This window comes from Melopsittacus undulatus, chromosome 6 (assembly GCF_012275295.1).
Source record: "Melopsittacus undulatus isolate bMelUnd1 chromosome 6, bMelUnd1.mat.Z, whole genome shotgun sequence".
NCBI classification, from domain to species: domain Eukaryota; kingdom Metazoa; phylum Chordata; class Aves; order Psittaciformes; family Psittaculidae; genus Melopsittacus; species Melopsittacus undulatus.
Window position 1 is genome coordinate 9,527,759 of NC_047532.1, and position 23,527 is coordinate 9,551,285.

A 23,527-nucleotide genomic window follows, 5' to 3' on the forward strand; every position below is an offset into this window, starting at 1 on the left:
ACACTAATATTCAACAGTGCTGCATGCAGTTTTTGGATATATTTAAAAATTTTGTTTTCAAGGATTAATAAAACCCTTATTTTTGTGAGAGAAGTTCCCATTGGCCAAATGATTAATTTAAACACTGGGATAAATCTGTCAGTGATGCCTCATCACACGTGCAGCATCCCCCAGTACTATGCTTGTGTCAAACCCAAGGGATAAGTACTTTGAAGCTTGGGGCCCCAGCCTGCGCTGAGCACCAACCCTTCCAAGTGCCTTGCTCCAGGAAATAGTGCTGAATCTCATCTTTTAGTCAGGATGACTCTAATGGCATTAGGTAATTGAATATAAAATACAAATTACTTCAGTATAGCTTTTAATGAGCCAGCCTCAGCATGTACACAAGCCACACAAGCAATTGCTTTGGAATCCCAGTGCAATACTTAATACAGGCAGCTACTCTGTGGCTTGACCAACCCTTTACTCAAGGGAAAGGTTTACTGATGAATCTGCACCGTATTCTGCAAGTGTGGTCCCTCCAACAGTTACTGCAAGCATTAACGCCAAATATAATGGGGATAGGACCACTTAATGAAGAAACTCAGCAGCACACATGATGTTGACTGGGGGCACTGGAGCTACAGCTGGGCTTTCCTAGGGCCAAGCTGGAGCAGCCAACACAGACCTGAGATCAGTGTCTTGCCAAATGTGCTGCACTGTCAGCACTCAACTGAGTCACTGGAGAATCATCAGAAATTGCAAGTTAACTCGGTGTGACCCAGGATGTCAGCTCTGATCAGGAACTGCAGTGCCAAGGTGGGTTGCTTGCTCAATCCAGGCAGAAAATACTGGGGAAGAGGACAGAGCTGCTCATCCACCTCCAGCTCAGCCACCCCCCAATGCCACCCTATGTTTCTCCCTGTTCCTGCTGCACACAGGGCAGAAGAACCCCCACAAAGCATCGTCAAAGCATTACTTTGCAGCCCCACAAGCTCACCTGCTCCTGGTACGCCTCGGTGCTTCTCTGGCCCTTGGTTTGGATTAAGCATCGCCCCGTCTGAGGTGCCCGAGAGCTCTGCGAGGAGGGAATCTGGATGGGCAGCGGCGGCTGGTACTGCTGGATGGTGACTTTGTTCATGTTCCCTTCGTACTGCTGCTCACGGCTCCGATGCTGAAGGCTTTGGGATCCCATGAGAGTCTGGATATGGCTACCTGCCTGTGGGTAACGTAACCCGTTAGGCCAGAAATTCAGGAAGCTGAAAAGAAGCAATTATTACAACTTGCAGAGTCAAGTAAAAGCAAACCTCTTAAATCCTCTCAGAGGTTTGCCTTTTGACCACGGTTGGAGACCACCGTGATTAAAAGCAGCAAGGACATGCCTGTTGCATTTAGTGCCCCTCGGGGGTCAAGGGAAATCAGCTGCATACAGGATGCTTTAGAAACAGAAAACACTGATTTGATCTCATGGCACAATATATGCTCCTGCTCAGGATGTTTTGTGAACTGCAAACATTTAATAGATTGATGTGGGGTGGATTATCCATCACAGCACACTCTGAAGATACTGGGATGGGATGTTTTCCCTGAGGACAGTTTGGAATCAGACTGATAACACAAATACAGTGTTGTGCCAGCACTGTGCACTGAGTAGGGAAAGTGTAACCAGTTACATCCCCTGCCTGCTCCTAGGAACAAATGAGGCTTTTAGAAAACATAACTAATCAAATCATCGAATTTCCATGATAATATCTACTGATCAGAAGATCCAATACTTTGTCAGTACAAGTAAAATGATGATGTACATGGACTGGGCCTTCTGATACTCTCAGCAAAACAGAGGAGAAGACACAGTGGTGCCTCAGAGGAAAACGTCCATTTCAAATACAAGAAAAATTGTGCTTCTTCACTGAAAAACCTCAGATCTTCTTAATCAGCTTCAAAGACCTCTGTACTGAACAGCAGATGCTGGAAGTGAATGGGAAGGGGACTCCAGCCTCTTGGTCGTGGCTAACAGAAACACTCCCAGGTAAGCAAGGGAGAGAAATGGTGACTTGGACACTCCTGTACCTCCCAGCTCTGAGGCAGCTGCCTTGCTCCAGTTCCATAGCACAGGCTCTTTCTGCACCCATTGAGACCACTGCAGCCCATGCTGGGATCTCTAGGTCTGCACAGCTTCAGCCTTCACATGGACTGCTGCGATCTACAGCCTCACCCAACACAGTCCTGTCCTACCCATCCCCATGCCTGTACTGCTCTCTTGAGCACCATCACCCGCAGCCAGGCTGCTGCTCTGAGCTCTGCTCCTTTGCCATCTGCGTTCTCACTCTCCAGCATCCCTTTTTACACAAGAAGTGATTTCCAAATGCCCTTTTGGAGAACCCCCACCACACTTCTACCCCTCCCCTTTTGGCAGAGGAGCAGCTAACTCAGAACACAGCAGATTTAACCAGGCAGGTACCCAGCATCTGTCCTGTTGATATGGCAGAAAAAGTCATTTTCCAGGAAGCAGAAATACTGTAGTGAGCAATGCTCAGAATTCATTTTCTCCCTCCTGCTAACAGACTTTGAAGAGCTCCTATCACTGCTTCTTCTGCATTCACACTGTGGCTCTTGCTGGAGGTGCATAAGCCACCTTTCTTGGAAATGGGAATTATTCTGCAGAAAAACACCTATTATGCAGGCTGCTTCCCCACATTCATCTGTATTCCTTAACATCCACCACAGAAGTTAATTATTTTCAGCTCAGTGTCCAACATTTACAGTGAAGTTAAAGTAGCTGACAAGGGATAGAACAATGGATTACTCCACTGAGTTAAGCAGATTTCAGTACCATTATGCAACATTTGTACTTACCAGCAGTGAGATACTGAAATATGCAGAATGAAACAGAACCTGCAGTTTCTTATCATAGTAACAGCAGTGGTGTACAAATGGAAGATACAGAGTTAGACTGTGTGAATGGATAAAGGCAGGGTTTATCCCAGTATGCCAGTGAAGACAAGCAGTGACTTCTCTTAAATTTCTTACCCTAGTTTCTTGCATATCAGAGGATAAAGAAACCCTTCAAATAACCTGGCTGCCAAAGGCAGCTCCCTCAATACCAGTTGCCCTCCTCATCCCTGTCCCGTGCCTGGGGATGAATCTCTGGGATTCTCCAGGTGCAATGGCTGTAGTCTTCCATCTTCAAGCAATTCTTTTGTCCATCTCTTGTCTCTGCTTTTGTGTGAAGGCAAAGGCAGCTGCTTCCAAAATGGTCTTGAATACAAAGATGTGAGGCCAATAGGAAGATATTTGTCTCCTCAGTGCTGACAGTTAATTATGCCATAGAAGTTATTCATGTGCACATTGTGCCTTTCACAGAGGTTTTGTTCACTTATAAGACTTCTTCAGGAATGAGCAGGACCAGTCTCCATATAGATAATGCTCAATGTAATGATCAGTGCTTGCATGTGCAGTTCCACCTTGTAAAGCTGATTGTGAACACAGGTCAGTTTGCTAAGATCCTCCATTCCCCAGCTTTACGATCAGAGCACCTCGAAATGGCAGCTTCCAGTCAATGAACAGAGCCAAGCTGGGGCTGGGGGGGAGCAGCCAGTGTTTTCACGGAAGCAGGCCAGATCCAAGCAGTGAAATCTAGTACCCACCACCACGAGGTACTTGAAATTAGGCTCCTTTCTAGTCAGTTTATCAGCAAATGAAGTGCACATAGGATGTCCCAGTGAAAATGGCTGTGCCCAGGTGCTGGGCTGGCCTCCATCTCCACACATTCATTCTGTGCTGTGAACTGGAGAATGTAACTGAAATGAAACATTTGAGTGAAGACTTTGCAGGCCAAGAGAGAGCTGACAGCTCTCTGACACGTGCAGGAATACATCTGCCAAACCCACGTGCCCATTCCGCAGACAGAGATGTAACCAGTAGCATGTGCACTGAATACAAAAACAGGGAGCAGGCATGAAGACATCATCCTTAAATCCTAGAATCATAAAACCAACCAGGTTGGAGAAGACCTTCAAGATCAAGTCCAACCTTCACCCCAGCCCTGCCAAGGCCACCACTGCCCCATGGCACTGAGGCCTCGTCTCCACGCTGTGTGAACACTTGCAGGGCCGGTGCCTGCAGTCCTGCCCTGGGCAGCCTGTTCCAATGCCTGAGCACCCTCTGGGGCAGGAATTGTTCCTCAGCTCCATCTAAACCTGCCCTGGTGCAGCTTGAGGCCGTTTCCTCTTGTCCCATCCCTTGTTCCTTGGGAGCAGAGCCCAGCCCCTCCTGGCTCCATCCTCCTTTTAGGTATTAGGTCTTCACATGTTGTCCTGTGGATAACAATTTCCACAGAGTTCTGATGACGTTAGAGAACAGCCGTGGCCAGAAAACAAGGGAGTTGAATCACCATGGTTATTGCTTTAAGCTTTGAAACAAAAATAGTCATTTCCCAAACCCCATTAGCCTGTTCTCCTCCTGCCAGCGATGTGCTGCGCAGAGAGGGCAAACACAGCCGGGTCAGAGGCCTGCTCCTGTGCTTACCTTCTTGGTGACGGTGTCTGGGGGCACGTCCCGCCGGCCCAGCGGGTAGGGGTTCCACTGGCTGCTCACGGACACCTCCTCCTGCCCATTGTCCAGAATGCTGCTCTGCTGCGATGGGGTCTGTTGCAGAAACGGTAGGGCAGCCTTTAGTCACTGGGCACACCATGACAGCAAACACTCTCTTCATATTTATTTCAGCAACCAACCCAGTTAAACTGCAACACGCTATTGCTAACGCAGCATCCTCTTAAATTCTTACAATATTTCATTAACAATCTTTTGTGGGACTTTCTGCAAGCAGAAGATCTTGAAAGATACATAAGAGAAGTAATGAGAATAATGAATGATGAGAGAGAAGAGAAACTTCATGTAACTCATTATTTCAAAGAAAGAAATGGTGGCAAAGTTCCTTAATTTAAATGTGCAGTCTGCCACTAATATCCAAGTTAGAACTTTCTTACTGATCATTCAGGTATCAAAAACCTCGGAATTAAGTATTTGCCACTAAGATAAATTATATGCTTATAGTTTCTTCAGAAAACATTCCTTACCGGCAATACTGACCTTGAGACTACTCTCACCTCATGTATGCTCTGTGTATCCTGTGTGTGCTGAGACCTCTCTCTAGGCTATGGCTGGTGTTGTTCTAAGGTAACAGGGTATAATCTATATGATATTAACTAGTAACTAAACAGTGTACTGGCTATGAATGGACATAACACACATTGAAAGTTTCCTAAATGATCTTGAGGTTTTCATGAATATTTTCCACTTTTCTCTCCTTTTATACACATTTGTTCTTTTCCCCTGGTTATTTTATCTGGTTTCCAGTATTTTTTAGGCCACATGTATTTTTTCTGTCCCGTTCTGACTTTCTGTTTCCTGGCTCTGTCTTTCTCCAGCACCACTGGAGATTTTGCTACCATGGACAGGGCTTTCTGTGCTAGACTTTCCAAAATGCCAGCGCCGCACTACCACCAACAGCACTTCACACTGGGTAGTGCTTATTCAGTTAACTGCTCATTCAGCTCTGATCAACGGTAATCTGCAAAGCAAAAAGAGTCTGCTCTTCCCCACTGTTGTTCAGGCAACTTCTTCTTCATCTGATATTAAAAAAATCAAGAAACACTTCTTTAGATGTCTGAAGAACAAATTGCTTTGAAACATTAAAGCTGGTAACTGGTCACTTCAGAAATTCATAATGCAAGCTTTAAAATCATTCCAAAGTAGACAGAAGTAAATTGTGATTTAAATCATACTTCTCAGATGCTAAGTTGAAAAAAAAATCATCCAATTTTTTAAAATCAAAGAAAATTTTAATTATTATAATTCTGTTATCATTCAAAAAGTCTTCTGAAAAAATCAAGAAAATGTAATCTTCCTTATATTAAAAACACTAGAAAAGATCTTTCCTCTGTTGAAGCTGCAAGACCTCCTTGTAGAGCTTTCTATAAACATAGTAAAAATGGAAAAAGAAGAGCAGGCTCAGCTCTCTTCCTGTGGGTTATAACTCATGGCTCAACAGAGGCTCGTCCCAGTGCCCTGTTCTCTCAGATAGCACAACACTCTAATTTGGGTCCAGAGCTGTAGGCTGGTGTTTAGACATGGATGGAACCTGACTTTATGGCTCTAAGTCCCTCCCAACACAGCTAAACCTTTCCTGGAGGGCTGCCGGGTCAGCCCAGGACACGCTGAGCCCTCTTTGTCCACAGACCAGAATCTGGGTCTTTGTGCCTCATGGATCAGCCATTCTGCCTTGTTTGCTGCCCATTCCCATGTAACCCTCACCCAATCAGGGAACATCATCCAAAACCAGGGCAGCAAACAGCTCCTAAAAAGTACAATTGGAGAACTCTGTTCTGAGTAGTAAAAAGCAATGACAAAGGCTGGGAATCATCTCTGTGCTGCGTCATCCCTTCAGGCACCCACACACCGAGGCGGAATGACATGAATTCATAACATGTGGTAGGCGCCTCCCCATGCAGAGACATGGAGTTAGTGAGACAGCTTCCTGTGTAAACTCCTGGTTTTATCCTTATGTGACCATACACTCATAGAATGGTTTGGGTTGAGAACGGACTTCAAGAACATCCAGTTCCAACCCCTGCCATGTGCAGGGACACCTTCCACTAGAGCAGCTTGCTCCAAGCCCCGTCCATCCTGGCCTATACATGTGAATATGCTGATTATTCCTAAAGGGAGTTGGTACTGTACCCTTCTGGGGATAAAAACCCATAAACCTTAAAAATCAACATGAGATGGATGCAAAAATGGAAATAATTCCTCTGCAAAGTGTTTCTTTTGTCACTGCAGATAATGCTGGGCTGGTTTTGTAAGCAACTGACTCATCTGCAGAGGTGAGTTTGCACTCAGAATGGATAAAGACAAACACGAGAGGCTGCTTTCTGCTTTCTTAATAAATAGGAAAATTCTGTGATAACAGGTTTTTCTTTCGCTTTTCTGCAGTAAAATGAATTTGTCTATTTGCAATATTACTCATCTGCAGGCTGCAAACAAACTACATATGTGGTAAGTCTAGAAGGAGGTAGAAAGCAGCAGTTCAAATATTTTATACATGGAATCGAATCACTGTAATAAACTCTCTCAATATAAGCAATTGCTATATTTGATTTCCTGATGCTGACAATTAGACGTCACTCATTACTCTCTTGAATCTAGGCCACAAGAAGGAGGAAGAAGAGGTAAATATTAAGGTGCTGTGGCCTAGATTCATTAAGAAATGCAAATTCCTTAGAACATGTGAAGGAATAAAATGAAACAATATTAAACATTCACATTATACGGTTCACAATAATTTTCCACCACTTTCCAAACAGTACAGTAAGAGAATACACCCCTTCATGCGGTTCAGCATCTTATATGGGTATGTAGCAATGCTAATGAAATAAAGCAGAATAAATCATTTAAACCCACACCCCAAAACTTGTCATGAATTTCCTTAGACATCCATATATTAGAATTTCCTTAGACACCCATATATTAGCATCCATATTCATCTACAGTGTGAAATTCCTGAAGTGCTATAAAATACCTTATTCCTAAATGTGTGTAGGAAACAGAAGATTCTCAGGAGCTGATGTCAAACAAACTTCTTGCAAGGACTTGTGACAAGGATTAGTGTATACCCAAGTAGACAAACAAACTCTTTGAAGGAAAAAACAGTACAAGCAACACTGCAAAGCTGCCTGTGTCCAAACACACACACATCTACCACGGTTCAGATTTGACCTACATGGCATCAACTGAACAACAGAGAAGCACACACTAACATCAGGACTCATTTAAATCCAGGGACAGCTGAATGGGAGGTGTACATGGAGGTAACGGTGTGTGGAAAGTAGGCTACAGGAGAAAGCTGACAGTGGGCTCAGTGTGCATGTGTTTTGATCTCTCACAGCTTTCCCTGGAAATCCGGTGCTTAGTCCTGTATCACTAAGCTAAGCAGGGCTAAGGGATATCCTCAGGCCAAGCAGCTCAATCTGGTTGCGTTGCTGCCGTTAAACTACCTCATTCTTCTAAGTAGACCTGGATCTAAACCCTTAAATCTGGCACTGGAGCCCTCCTTTAGGAATTTCTGGCTGGCTCTGGAGCCCATCCCAGCCAGGGCCATTCTGGGAGGTGCCAGCTGGCCAGGGCCACCCCAGTCTGAGGCCAGCCCTGCAATTCACAGCACAGATGATGGCCCTGCAGTGCCTGGCTCTGTGCTCTGCTGCCCTTTAACTGCTCACAGAGAAGCTGCTAATTTGTCCCAGCTTGTGCTGCTGCAGTGGCAGTCCTCTGCCATCGCATGCAATCCCAGTGCTACCATTGCTCCCAGTGCTCCCACTGTTCCTAGTGCTAGCACTGAGTTGCTGCAGGGACTCCAGCGCAGCCATAGGTGCCACAGAGCAACATCCCAGCATCTCCTCTTGATACTCTGACAATCCTTCAGTTGTGTCCCCCTCTGCCTTGACATCTGCGCTCTTCTCATTGAATACTTCTTCAGTCATAGAATAGAATCCCAGACTGGTTTGGGTTGAAGGGATCTTAAAGGTCACCCAGTTCCAACACCCTGCCACTGGCAGGGACACCTTCCACTAGAGCAGCTTGCTCCAAGCCCCTGTGTCCAACCTGGCCTTGAACACATTTGTTTGTATATGGTTTTGTATGTAAGTATAATCGATAAGTATGACATAAGAATGTAAGTACTTATCAATAATACATCCTTAATTGCTGTAAAATAACCAGTGAAATAAAGAGAATATTATTTTTTCTATAAGCATCACTCAGCAAAAGTTTAAAGTCAGTTTTTAGGTTTAGTAGGCATGTACTCAAAACCAATCAACCATTACAGTACACCCAATTAATGCTCAGCTATTAAAATCCCTGTCTTTCAGAGCCTATTTAAATGTGTAATTAAGCATTTCTGCGTTCAATTTTCTAAGATCAAACAGTGACAAAACAAAGCATGTTCTCCATTTCTGTGCAAGTATTCAATCATTGAGAAAATGATGGCATCAGTCTGTAACACGAGAGCAGAAAGCAGTAATGACAGCCACGAGAGCTACTTAATCCAAAAAGCAAGACTACGGAACAAGGAAAAGTGTTTGACAATCATCTTTGCTTTTGGGATTGCGTAGAGGATAAGCATGAATCATAGGCAAAAGCTAAACCAGGAGAAAGCAAGGAGTGTTATCAATTAATTCATAATGCTGGTATATGCTGGCTATCCCATACTTACTTTCGGTAGAGGTAGCTCTTGAAGCATTTGGTTTTCAAATTTAGATTTAGTCTGCAAGTTTAAAGTCATGCTTCTGCCGGCATGCATTGCTGAAAACCCTCCAGAGTGCAGCATGCCAAGGCTAACTGTGTTGTGTTTGTAAGCAGCGGTCTGAGTAGAGGAAACAACCACGTGACAGGTATGAACACACATGCTCCTTCAAGTAAGTATCACACATAAATGGTTAATTTCACAAAGTTTTAGTTTAAGCAAACAAACAGTACCGAGAAATAAATAGCTTCTCGAGGCATGCACTGGGTCACACGGAAGCAAATACATTGCTAGTTATACATAAAATGGATACCAGAAAAGACTGCAACGCTGACAGCAGATGAGATATGTCCTCTGTACGTTGAAAATTGCAGGATTTAACATGGTACAAGTCTTTATTTTGCAAATATGGCCAAATTTTGGTATGTCTGCAGCCACGGGTGGGCCAGAAAATATCTCTAGTATAAAGAGCATCAAAGGCAGAGGAGAAAACCCTACACAAGAAGGCTCTGAACCATCTCCCCAGCTCTGTGGCTGCTCCTGTTGGGCTGGGACCCACCAGGGACCAGGTTCTGTACCGACCAGCATCCCACCGCCCTGGGGAGATGGGCAGTGTCTTCTTCTGAGCAGCTGCTGCATGGTAGTGCCCAGGCCTTCCCAGCAGCACAATCCCCACCACACAGCCCAGCTCCTTAGAGCTTTGCTCATCCTGGGTGGCCGACAGCCAGGAGCTGGCTCAGTGGCACCTGCAGGGATCACTGTGGACTAAGGTAGCCGGATAAAAGCACCAGTGTCAGCTTCCCATGAGCAAATACACATTGTAAGCTGAGTGTGAAGTTATTGCTTAAACAAGCATCTGGGAAGTGCTTATTTCCACCAGAAACAGCCCTACTTGGGGTGCACTGCTTTGCCTAGAAATCAGGAATTTTCCAATCAGTTTGACACAACATGAGGCAGAAAGCTGAAGGACGGGAAAAGCTTCAGCCTTCAAGTCAGTTTTTAAGCTTTACCCATTTGATCCTTAAGAATATTTTAATAGGCATCACATCCGAGCAACTGGAAGGTTATGAATATATTAACACCAAACTCATGAGTATCTAGCAAAAAAAATAGGTTTAAGGACACATTTTGAAGCTAACTTATGCATTTCATGACAGTATCTTTTCACAACCACTTCAGATTATGAAGTAAATCCAATTCACGAAGCAGGTCATTAAATAGTCAAGACCAAGACTGACATCATGCACTAAAGCTTGTACTGGTTTGTATAGAAGGCAAATAAGCAGAACTTCCTACAGCTAGAAGGAGTAATGATCATAGCCCTTGTTCAAAACAGTGGCAGTGTGCATCCAGTGGTATTTTTCGGAGTTAAGGGATCGCTTGAAATCCCCTCCACTAACAGTGACGTGAAAGCTGAAATACATAATTTTACACTTTAACTCTGATGGTTTTATTTCTTTTTACTGCAAAGCTGTACCCAGCATCTTTGAAAGCTCTCAGGTCATTCCTGAAGTGGTGCATCTCAGCAGCACCTTCCCATCTGTTGAGAAGGAGAGGGTTTTATGGGTTGCGTTACTTCAGGTGGTGCTGCAGCATTACTGCATTAGCAATGTGCACCACGGTGCGTTACTTGTGCACAGACTCTGTATTTATTGCTCATTTACCCAGGAAACCCTCACTCCAGCTGCTTTGGAGCACCCCCAGGCCCCTTTGCGGGCCGGTTCCTCTGACACCAATGCAAGGAATTTCATTACTGGGAATTCTGGTGGTTACCACTGTACGTGCAAATAGTTTGACAGACCGAAACACACAACTAAAGGCATTAATTGCAGAGAAATGCCAAACATACCCTGTCTAACCTTCTAGCTTCTATATGTCTAAGTAGCTGTTGTCTCCAGTCAGCGGGCATTTTAGCACAGCTCTCATTTCCCTTCACAGGGGTAGGCCTTGTCTTTATATCACTGCTATCGGAAGGCTTGTCGCCATAGTTACCCAAGTTATAGTCTGACGGAATCTTTTCCAGCAGAGCTGCCATTGTAGGCCTCGCTGAGACCGGCCTGGTTTGGGATGTGCCGTAACTCTCTGTACTGTAGCTTCTTGCAGACAACGGCCTCCTTTGTGTCAGGTTTTTAACGGGAAAGCTTCCAGTCTGGGCTTTCACTTCTTGGTAGGAAGGGTGCTCGTCTTCGTACCTGCCGTTCCTCTTGAGGAACTGCGACTCGGCCACCGAGATACTGCCCTGGCGCTCCACGGCACCGCGGTACGGGGCCCTGCCATACCTGTCGCCGGGGGGCAGGTCGTGGGGCTCACTGACCCTCCGGAACATGGACATCTCGGTGGAGCTGGCCAGCGAATCCGCCCTCCTCAAGAAGCCCGGCCGGGAGGTCTGGGTGGCAAAGGGGGTCGCAACCACCTCATCATTCACCGAGGGCTGGGAGAAGGAGAACATGTGCTCCACGGGCGGGTAGCCGCGGTAAGCCCTCGGGCTCACCAGCTCCTGCGGCAGGTTCTTACTCTGCTGGGGGATGTAGTCGGGGTTGAGCTGGAACGGCGGCAGGAGCCTCTTGTCTGCAGTCACCTCCACAGCTCCCTGCGGGTTGAAGCTTTGGTCGAACTGGTAGACCTTCTTCGTGACGGACGACTTCTGCTGCGGCTGCACCTTGACGCTGCCGTAGGTCAGCAGCTCGTCGTCCAGCATGGGGACGGACTGGCTGCGGGACATGCTCAGCATGCCGTGCTCAGGGCCCAGGAGCTTGTCCACCCTCTCGTGGGTGCCTACGGTATCGTTACCAGATGCATAGTTTTCTAAGGGGATATTATACACTTTGTAGGCACCAATGTCTATCTCATCGATACTTTGAGACTTCTTAAATTTGTTCGTTTTTAAATCCCTCATCATGGGGGAAAGCCGCTCCGTGCTCTTGCTGATTGAAATCACATTTTTGGAAGGATCCGGGCGACAGTGGATATGGGAAAAGACGTTTGTGAGACTTCGGTTAGCATTTGGATCGTGATATTCCCATGGTATTCCCGGAGTGAAAGTGCTAGTCATTTCGGGAGACTCTTTGATATGATCTTTCCGCTCGGGCAAAGGGCTGGTGGTGGGGGTGCTTTCCAGTTTGGAAGGAAAAGCTGTCCTGTCTTCAAAAGGACTGGGGGTTCTGGTCCAATTTTGCCAAGGGTTGGGAGGAGGCACTTCAGATTCGTGTGTGTTTCTGAGCGTCGGCTGCTCCAGCTCCAGGGGAATGCCGACGATCCTGTCTTGCCGGATCAGCGGCCTGCGTCCGTGTGCGGATGTGCTCCTGGACTTGGCGCTCAGGAGGGGGTTGGCGCTGGGGTTCTCCACCGCGCTCTCCTCTGCCACGAAGCCCGTGTTGTCGTAGTGGGTGCTGTCGTTCCAGCTGTCGGTGAAGGTGTCGCTCAGCGGGCGCCGGTCCGTGCGCTGCGGCAGGCTCCCGGCCGGCACCGGCTCCCGCTGGCTCAGCAATGGCTTTGTTTCAATGGGCTGTGGGAAGGACTGGGCCAACCTGCAATAAAGAGAACAAACCCAAACAAGATGAAATGCCCTCTATTAGAGCACGCATGCAGCCATCAGACAGATGTAGTTATGAGGCAACTTAATCCTCTCCCAAGTATACTCTGGCTTTGGGATCGTACCATGATCCTTGTATGCCTTGTGCCACTGGTGGGGCATGGATACCTGCAGCAGTGTTTTGCACTGGAGCACAGATTCTGCAAGTACATACACAGACAAACCAACAACCCCATCAAAACTCCTGGCTGGCTTCAATTGCCATGTTCATAGAATTCCAGCTGAACATATTTTCCTGCTTCAAAAATAATCTTCTATGAGTGCAATAGAAGACGATTTTTAACACTCACATGATTCTTTCTTTTTAACAAAAAGACCAGATTCATTTTATGCATGTTCTCACCACCAAGGGTTTAACCATCTCCAGTGAGTGGGCTCCAGCACCTCTCTAATGGGGAAGAGCCTGTGGATGGAACTGTATTAGGTGATTTATGGCACGAACAGACAGGGCAGGGTGCTCCTGTGATGGTGTTGAAAGTGTTTCCAGGTTGCTGATGGTCAGTGCAAATTACAGCTTCCAAAGAACTGTGGTGTTCTCAGATAACCAGGGCAGAGTGAGGCTCAGGACAGCAATAATGAGGCATACACTCTGTTGTCTGTGTGAAACTCAAGCCAGCTGCAGCTTGGGACCACAGAGAGCACAGTAATTGCAGCTCAATTACTAGGCACTTTTAATGCATGGTTATAGCACTTAGTTGAGCCACCAGCTGTAGAATTACTGACACAGAGTATGAACGGGTGGCCAACTCTGCACAGCCTGAGCTTTGAATTGCTACACAGACCTCTGCAAAACCGGGGTAAAACCACTGTATTTAACTGAATACCTTCACAGGCAGCATATGATCACTTTGAATGGCTATGATAACATAAAACAAAAGGCAACCAGAAGCTGTGTAGAAAGATGGTCCCACCTGTTCCCCCACAAAGAGTTGTTTACTGCTTCTTTAGCCGTTGTCTGCAAGGACCCCATTTTAACATGCGTGTTGGAGGACCCTGAGGAAGCCTGGGAAGGGGAATAGTCGGAATAAGTGCCTGAGGAAACGCTGTTGTTCATACAATGGATCTTATCTGCTTCAGACTCGTCGGTGGATTCTGAAACAAAACACAGCAAATGTTTTCAGGGGATGGCATTTGACAGCTACACTTCAGAACACATTTTTAAATGAATACTAAAGAGATATATACACATTACTAAAGAGATATATACAGATGTCCACAAATATCCATGTAATATGTTTTAAAATCATAGTGATGTGTAAAACATAGAATCATAGAATGGTTTGGGTTGGAAAGGACCTTAAGATCATCCAATTCCAACCCCCTTGCCATGTGCAGGGACACCTCACCCTAGACCATGTCACCCAGGGCTCTGTCATCTACCCGTGTACAGTACATACATTTTCATCCAGAAGGTTGTAAGTTAAGTGAGTACCTTTCTTGTCTTTACTCAGAAGGACAAGTTTGGGTGGGTACAAGGGAGTCTCTGGCATGGAGGGACGGAGTTCCCCTATCCTCATCTCGGTGGGAGGATGTCCAAAGGCTTCCTGGGGAATAGAATAGCGCAGAGTAAACACAGGAACCAGAATCCACTTCGAACTGCAAGGAGCAAACATTTCACAGCCTTCTTTTCATCAACGTGACAACACACCAAAGCCCCACTGCCCGGATCGTGTCCAATCATGCTGGTTTGTGAGCTGAACATTCTCATCAGTCCTACAGGAAAACATGTAACAATTCTGGTGCTGAGCTCGTTCTGAAAATGGGGACAAACCAGATGGAACTTGTGAGATACATCAAGGCCATGTAAACATTTTGAATGGGGTAAAGGCCACAGAAGTGCAAGCTGCCAGTAGGAATGAATAAAAATTCAGAGCAAACAACAACTTACTTCAGGAGTAAGCATCCTCATTCATACATGTGTGGCACAACTCCTGCCATGGATGCAGCTGGTCCTGCAGCAGTATCTAATTAAAATGACCTTGTCTCTAAAGAGTCTTTTTTGATAATTAAAATGACTCAGATTTCATAAACTTCTTATTGAGAGTTCAGCAAACCTGCACCTTCAAAGGCTGCCCTGCACAACCGTTGTGCTGGTCTAGCCAGCAACAGGATATACACTGAAAATAACAAGTTCAGAAGTGGCAGGGAAGTGAGATGTACCCATAGATGTTTTAAATAAAGATGTTTAAATTGGACTCATGGGATAGCTAGGAGGGAATAAAGACGCAAAGAGGGAATCCATGGCATTTCTGAACCCTGGAATTGCTCAGAAATGAGGAAGATGCTGACCTGAAAATTGCTGTCTTGGGGACACAGGATGGGAGTGGCACCTCCTGGAGGAACAATACTGGCAACCTGCCCTTGGGATGGAATGGATGGAAAGGGAGCCCAAGAAGGAACAGAATGGGAAATGCAGTCTGTGGGTGTCAGTGGAATGGAAAGGGAATGGTGGAAACAGGCAGGGCAACACCAGGAAGTAGCACTGATGTAGTCAAAATCCTTGTGGGGAGGGGTAGGAGAAACATGCATCTACCCAGGAGTGAGATCTGAGATTTCATAAAGGGATGGAGGTTGGAGAAGGAGAGGATCTAGCAAATGAAAGTAAGTCTTGGAGAGATATAAGGAGAAAATCAATAATTAGCAGTATAAATGAGGAAGGAAACAGTAGGAGAAATTTATCTGGAAGGGAACTTGCAATTATAGAGACACTATGAGGATCTCTGTACCCTGACATTTTGTGGTTAAAGGTACTCCAGTGATTTTGCAGGGTGAAGTCAATAAAGGAAAGAGAAACAGTTTAAAATGGGGTACCAAACCCCAAGCCACATCACTAAGATGTAAAATGCTACAATGTGTTTAAATTTACTTGCTTTACTCTGCAGGAGAAAACTTTCAGAGGTTTACTCTCCATTAACTAGGGACGTTTCTATCCTTCTGCACTTGGTGTTCTACTGGATGTAGCACCATACCAAACCAGGTACCTTTACAGCCCGCGTAATGAACCCTCTCAGTGCTAACAATTTAGCAACTACAGATCCATACTGATTCTTAAAATGTCTTGTAAAGTCTTATTCACAACTTTAAACCGCTTTCACATGCAGAGATCCTGTGCTGTGTACGGTATTTATTCCATGACAATAGTGGTGTACATACAGCAAAAGCTACCAATAGTGCAACGTTCTTCCAGTGCAGCACAGCCATCTCCTAGTGCAGTGTAACAAAGTGATGCAAACCCGTTTTTGAGGAATACAGAAGTGCACAGCATTCACAGTGGGGAATTCTGCACCTCTGAAGCACGGTGCCTCGTTATTCTCTTGCTGTACCTCTGAGTTTTTTGTACGCTCTTCTTCCTCCTTCCCAACTGGGATTTCCAGAGTCGATCTATGAGTGTTGTCTGTATCAGACAGGTTACCCTTATGGGATTCTTTAGTTTCTCTATCTTGAACCTAGAACCCCAATATTGTGCCTTGAAACTTCTGAAAGTTATAAGCTTAAAATAAAACTACTTGCTGTGAGACAGGAAGAGCCAGCAGTTCCATTTGTGATATAGTGATGAGCACAGGTTTTTATTTCAGGTGCAAGATTTTATGTAATTTTCTATGTTATACTCATGGGTTTTCTCTTCTTTTTAGCTCCTCCTCCAGCTATTCCAGTAAAAATCAACACATTTTTGAAAGGACTAGTCTGGAGTTTCTGAATATTCCATCAAAGTGAAATACATTGTAAAAAAACAAATCATATTCCATTAATTCTGCTGTGTTTAAGAGGACATTTTTTCTTACACGCTCAAGAACAAAAAGGTCACTAATAGGAGAAAGAAAAGTATTATTAATAGGACCAATTGCAAGAACAAAGGGAAGAGATAAATGCAATTGTGTTGTGTCAGAACTTATTCATCAGGACTAACCAGGAAAGATATAGGTATAGGACAGAAAAATATGGTGAGCTGTTCCCCAAGAGAAGATACATGGTAAAAACTATTAAAGTAATCGGGAAAGAGAAATATCACCTATTATTCATGCTGACAACACTAGAACATCAAATTATAATGTGGAGAAATGGGATTCTTGAAATAATCTAACTCTTGGAGTCTGCTTGCAAATAATATGAAGACTTGGAGCAGAGCAGATAGGGGCTCTGGGCAGGCGCAGCGCATATAAGGCACAGAAATGTGGGACCATTTATGATGGGTCTGTTCCAGAGGAACAATTAAATTAATGTAGAGGGTTGGTAGCACTTCTGAACTGGAGGAGGCGAGGTCAATCTGAAGAATGGCTAGAAAGAACTGGAGGAGCAACGAAATAAGTAGATTAAGGCAAACATTACTCGGTCCAGATTTTAATGAAAGAATAAAGAAGATCACAGAAAGTGTAGGAACAAACACAACCAGAAGCTACCAGAACATCCCCAGACACACAGGCTTCTTTTCTGACAACCGCTGTTAGTGGTGTGGCTTTGTAACAAAGCCTCACTGAGCCACTTACGTTAAAGCCTCTGCACAGAAAGTGGCAGTGCTTGCACCTCTCAGCCCTGCAGGTCAGTGGCTTCAAAGTCCAACTGAACAGTCTTCTCCTGACAGCATCACGAAGTGAATGCTCGCTGAAGCTCAGCATGTGAAAGGCAGGAAGTGCTGGGTATGCTGCTGTGCAAGCTAGCAATTGTCAGACTGAGGTAAATAAAACTCAGTCCTCAATCCAGGAATGCAGAGAATTACCCCAAACCCTAGGATTATCCCAGAAGAAAGCAGAAGGAAGGATCTTCCACTTGCTCCTCAACCTCTTCCACTCTCTGGCTGCAGTGGCAGCTTCTGGAAAGACCAGTTTCGGTAGCCATTAGATCTGAAGGTTCTCCCAAACAGGATGTTAATACAAGACATAACTGAACTGGTGTAAGGAAAACTTCCGAATGCAAATATGGAATCTGAAAGTGTGAGAATGAAGAAACCCTACCTTTCCTACCTGCAGAGGTGACACAGCAGCCAGCACAACATTACAGCACTGGTGCAGCAAGCTCTCAGCTTTTCAGCTCCAGCAGCAATCTCAGACACATGATAGAGCTTCAAAAGGAGACATAAGTGCATGAGGAACAGACTGGGCAGAGGTAGTTTTGGAGTTCCCATAGTGAACACAGACATAGCAGCTCCTGGAAAAAGGTCATCCTGGAAAAAAGCTGCAGGTAGGACACAGTGATTGTTTCTGCCATGTGCCTTTGCCTTGCAGGCAGATGGACCTACAAGCAGTTGGAGGAATGCACATGTTGACCTTGCCTATCCGGGTGATCAGAAATACAGCCAAGGTGATGCACCCAGGAACTCACCAGAATTACCCATCACCAAAGAAACCAGGGTCAGAGATCCCCAGTTTGCAAAGATGCAGTTTAAACTGAGAATTCCCATTTCCAGTAGTTCAGTCTCATCTGGGTAAGCCTGTTATCTGACACGGTCAGGATTCTGCAAAGACAAACTGCAGAGCTTCATAAACAGAGTTTATCCAACCAGTCATCAGTCATGTACTGCAGAGGACCTTCCAACATCATCCTCAGTCACGAACCTCAGAGAGGCTCTTGCCCAGCTCTGTATGTGGGCTTCACTGTGAGGACAGAAGTCTCAGCACTGCCCTGAGTTGCAACACCTTGATTTGTGATTGCAGTCTCTCATCCATGGGAGGAAACAAGTTTCCGCTGCTCTCTGTCTTGATGGAACTGTACCCAGCTGCATACATCTCATGTCCATGTGCTGTGTGTACAAGTGCACAGATGCCATGCCCAGACACGGAACACTGCACCTTCTGCATCATCATGCAGTGCAGTAGCCTCATGGGGTCAAGAAATCTCTTTTAGGGAAGGCAGCTGTATCCTGGAGACAGCTCTGAATAATGCCCCTCCAATCCAGACACTGAAATAAGGTCAAAGTAACTGAAAATGAACTTAAAGACATTTGACATCCTATCTGAAGGAAGGTCTCCTGTGAGCCAGGCTTCCAGATGAGGAAATTATTACCACCTTCCTCCTTTGACAAGGGCATAACCTCAGTAAAGATCTTTCGTGCTGTGGAGAAACCCAAACTGCTATAATGAGGATACTTCTGATTCCTGGTAAAATACAGGTAATTCTGCTGCAAAGAGCTTATCAAGACATGGGCTTAAAGCAGATACAAACCAAAACTGCAGCATGTATTCCTCTCCCAACCAGGAGAGCCTGTCATGGCGCATCTCATTAGTGGAAAACAGCTCCCACAGTAGCTACATGGACTGAATCAAGTGAAGCCAGGCATCCTGGGGGAACAAACCCCACAACCCAAACCCACACAGTGACAAGGTCAGCAGTTAGAAGGATCAAGGGCTGATGTTGACTGGGATGAGGTGAAGGTCTCAGAAGATCCCATATGGCTCAGGCCGTATTCTTCTAGCTACTAGCACTAGGATCTGCATTGGATCACTTCAAGAGTAACAGCCTCTCCTTTTTACACAGTGGACCTGCTTGGAATTAACACAGAGGGTAGAATGTTGTAGGCTGGATTAGAAAGAGGTTGGCTTGATCCAAAGCTGAGAGTTATATAGAAGTATTTCCAGTTTATTTCTCAATCCATACATCTCAAGAATATCAAAACTATAAAGATCTTGATTGAAATCTGATTTGAGGTATTTCTCATTGTTTCTCATGGAATAGCTACACGACATACTGAGTTATCCCAGGCTCTCTTTTGTCCAAAATGCACATCTTGCAACACAAAAGACATCAGGACATTCATTCTTAGGACAATGAAGATGTTTATTTTAATAGATGATTACTTAAGAAATTGTTTGCTTATTGGAACTGCAGGTGGAGGATGATACAGGGGGTTTGAAATGCAGTTTCTTTCTCATTTCAAATGCTTCCTTTACTTGTTTAGAGAGAGTTTTGTGAAGAGATGTGTAAATTAATTGCAAGGAAAACCAAAAGTGATCAGAAAAGAAACCAGCTTTGCCCTCTGAGGATGGATGAAAAGTGAGCAGTGCACCTGAAATCAAATTACCTTGTTAGAAACTGTCTTCAGCCTAAACTACATCAGAACACACCTGCAATTTCAAACTGTATTTAATGTGAGGCTTGAGATCATGTCTCCTAATTATCTGCAAAGCAAATGGAGCTTAATTACATTTTATTTAACGTGTTATAACTGAAATCATGCTAATATTATTCACAAAATTATTCACCTTTTTTCCAGCTTCTCATACTTCCTCTTTATCCTCATGCAGGAAGCCAAAGAGAGCAAAATGTATGCAGCATCCTACTTTACAGCCACAACATCTTCCCAGTGCCGTTACTTGTGTGAATGACAAGAACACTTTTTTCTCTTCTTTAGTTGAGGAGGTAGTTGTGTAACTAATCCAGATGGTCCTAGAGGTCCCTTCCACCCTGGTGTTCTATGATACTAGTCTTGACTGAGTACCAGGGATATTAAGATCTTCATAAAGTTCCACCATCTTCACTATTACAATATTGGAAGATGAAAAAAATACATCTTCACCATGTGCTTACATCAGTTGCTCATGGTAGGAGTTTCAGTAGGAAATTGCAATCACATAATTTAATTGCAATCCAGGATTTACTGCAGCTTCTTCAGCAATTCAACTGCTTTTATAGAATGCTTTCTGTGATGCCCATGAACATTCCCAGGAAAACCAGACAGGACTATCTTCCTGTTGCAAAAGTGAATGCATTGTTGTCAAAGAATGAAATGTAAGAAGGAAATTTGCCTTCACCCTTTTCTGTGTTAGAAAACAGCCTGTATAACACAAGCATCTCACAGTAACTATAGTATTTTATGGTGTTTCTGCAATTTACTTGCTCCTTACATCTCCCTAACAGGGGCTCCACTGGGCTCTGTGCACGCACAAGACACTTCTGTGGCTCAGTAACGTTTTAGTTTAACAATTGAACATTCATTTGAACTGTACTAAACATTTAGTTTAGGCTGCAGTATATCAGTGCAGCCACCTCCTTCTGAAACCATAGCCACAAGATCAAACACCTAATGCCTTTGTCAGATAACACTGATCCAAATTCCACAGAGATAATATGTTCACAGCAGGGATGATTCAAACCTGCAGAAAGCTGTTAAGAATATTCAAGTTCAAAAGTTACATGATACAAAATCAATTGCATGTATTCAGCAACAACAGCAGAACACATCGATGGTCACACAAAGGCCAGATTTACACAGTAAGAAAGGATTAAAAGAGTCAGAAGGAATAATGGTGGAATTTAAGATTTCAAATTTAGATAAAAACATGAATTATTTAAGTATTTTAGTTTGAAGGACTAATCAAAACTGTGCCTAGATTTGGAGAAAGTCTTCTGCAGCCATCTTGAAAACTTGTGATTTTTGTTTGCTTGGGTTTTTTCCTAGGAAATGCAGTGTAAATGAAACACAGGGCACTGACAGAGAAGCTACAGCAACTGCTGAATACGTAAGAACAGCCAATCCATGGTAAGGCTATGGGGAATTGAGGAAGAAAGATTCCTGCACACACAACTAGCCAGAGCCAGGGATATTTCAAGGACAATGAGTTCAGCACGATGTGTAACTAACAGAGGAGTGACAAGTTAATGTGATCATTTCTTTTCCTCATTTCTTTCTTTTCCACATGAAGACTTCATCAAGATTTTCAAGGTGTTCTTGTAGCCCTACCTGAGCTTTTAAACTACCAGTGCATGCTGCCAGGGTAAGAGATTCCCTTAGCTATAAACTGTGCCTGCACAGAGCAAGTCATTAGTGTGAACCTTAATGAGTTGGTGCCCTTTGAGATGAAGCTCCAGCTGTTTGTAGCAGCTTTGCACAAGACTGCGGTGCTCCGGAATTCACCTTTCAGTGACTGCATTCATGTTAGAAGTGAAGATGTTGTTACTATACACACTGGCAAACGTACCAAGGGCTATATTCTGCAACCTCTGTCAAGTCCCCTCTGTGCAGGGGAAACCTGATCTAAAGCTCCCTGCAGTTGAAGCAGCACTCCTGCTGACTCCATTGACTTGTGACAAGGTCCCTGGCTATCTATCCACTAACACAGCATGAATAGAAGCAGCAGAACCTAATAGCATCATGAGGTCAGATGGAACAAACTGATTTGCCAGCAACATATCTGACACAGAAATGCACTTACTGAAGTCTGAGATGTAAATCATGCTCAGGCCCATTCTCCTCCTAATCTGCAAGTCATATCACTACAGTTTAGGAGAGTGCTTGTATGTATCAGTAGCTAAATTCAGATCTAAGTAGATTTAAACCCCCAAATTCAGTCTGATAAACTCAGGAGTTTTGGGAAAACCAGAGACTGGATATAAAACTAAATTATAAGTTACAGAATGAAACTAGGAGCTCTTAGGCATGAAGTTCACAGCAGATGCAGCAAATCACTGGAGGGAGTAAAGTGAGAACCTCATTTTGAACTCTGGAGAGGAACAATGATCCTTTTACATTACCTCCACTGAAATCTCCTTTGGTGCCATGGGCCACTTGTGCTCATACTTGTCTTTCACAGTTTGGTCACTGTTGATGGTTGGTGCTGCGTTCTCAGGCCGTACTCCATGGCTTGGTTTGCCCACCAGATTTTGAACTGATTTTACCATATTCTTTAAATCCTCCGGGTATGGAGTGGGATAACGTTTTAGATTTATTTCAACCTGAACATTCATAAAAAGAATTAAAGCACAAATACAAAATGAAAACAGCATGCAAACGAAAACCATGGTTACAGTACTATGGCTAAGTGCAAGTCCCTCAAATCTTTAATTATCTCTTTGAGGTAATGTGCTACAAACAGCTATCTTCATGGATTTTTTTCTACTGAAATTTGCACTCAGTTGCACTATGTCAACCTGTAATGGAATTTTAGTGACATAAAATAATGGATGGGGATGATTCCCTATAAGCCCATCTTGTGCCCTGTGGGAGTATTGTAGTTTAATCCTATACTTTGCTTGAGAGTACTGACATATTAAACCACACCTTTGAAAAACAGCACTGGTGTAAATGCAGAATTAATTATAACTCTGTTCAGTGTTCTGAATTCATCTGAATTATCTATGGCAGCTGAGAACAGACTCTGATCTACCGGGATCTATTCGCTCTTTGTTGTACATACGTGCACTCAAGTGTGTCTCACTCTTTTCTCACACAAGAAAACAGATTCAAACCATGACCCAAATGGTACTTTGAGTGACTAACAGACAGATTTGCCAGAAAGCTCCACATTTAAGTCTATAATTTTTATCACTCAGAAGCAGAGAAACATCCTATTTCCCAAGTCCAAACCGATACTGATTTGAAGACAACTCTACAAAATCTCAGGGCTGAGTGAAGGGGGAGGAGCAGCTGTGAAGGCCCATGGGTGTCATCACCCCATCACCTGCAAAGACATCACACTGCCAGCAAATTGCTTTGAGGAGACGGTGCAGCGAATGTCCACATCAGCAGCGATCCAAGCAGGAAAGATGACATACGTGATGCTGACACCTCCTGCACTATGGACTTATTTTGTCTGCCGAATGTCACACCCCGTCATGAGAAGAGATGCTGAGGAAACTGAAGTGTACATCCAAACAAAGCATTACCCTGGCAAGGCTGCCTGGGCTGCACAGAGTGTGTGGGCACCTATTGGTCTGTCTCTCGAGCCCTA

At 44.5% G+C, this 23,527-nt stretch overlaps 1 protein-coding gene across 1 annotated transcript in view; it reads right to left on the reverse strand.

The window, feature by feature from the left end:
* LRRC7 (leucine rich repeat containing 7) overlaps positions 1–23,527 on the reverse strand; it is a 93,755-nt gene that overhangs the window by 9,165 nt on the left and 61,063 nt on the right. The window contains exons 16-22 of the mRNA XM_031050810.2: positions 22,332–22,532; positions 14,302–14,413; positions 13,781–13,961; positions 11,127–12,804; positions 9,248–9,397; positions 4,507–4,626; positions 980–1,198 (exon numbers count right to left, since the gene is read on the reverse strand). Coding sequence (XP_030906670.2) covers positions 980–1,198; positions 4,507–4,626; positions 9,248–9,397; positions 11,127–12,804; positions 13,781–13,961; positions 14,302–14,413; positions 22,332–22,532 — 2,661 coding nt within the window. The remainder of the gene's footprint in view (positions 1–979; positions 1,199–4,506; positions 4,627–9,247; positions 9,398–11,126; positions 12,805–13,780; positions 13,962–14,301; positions 14,414–22,331; positions 22,533–23,527) is intronic.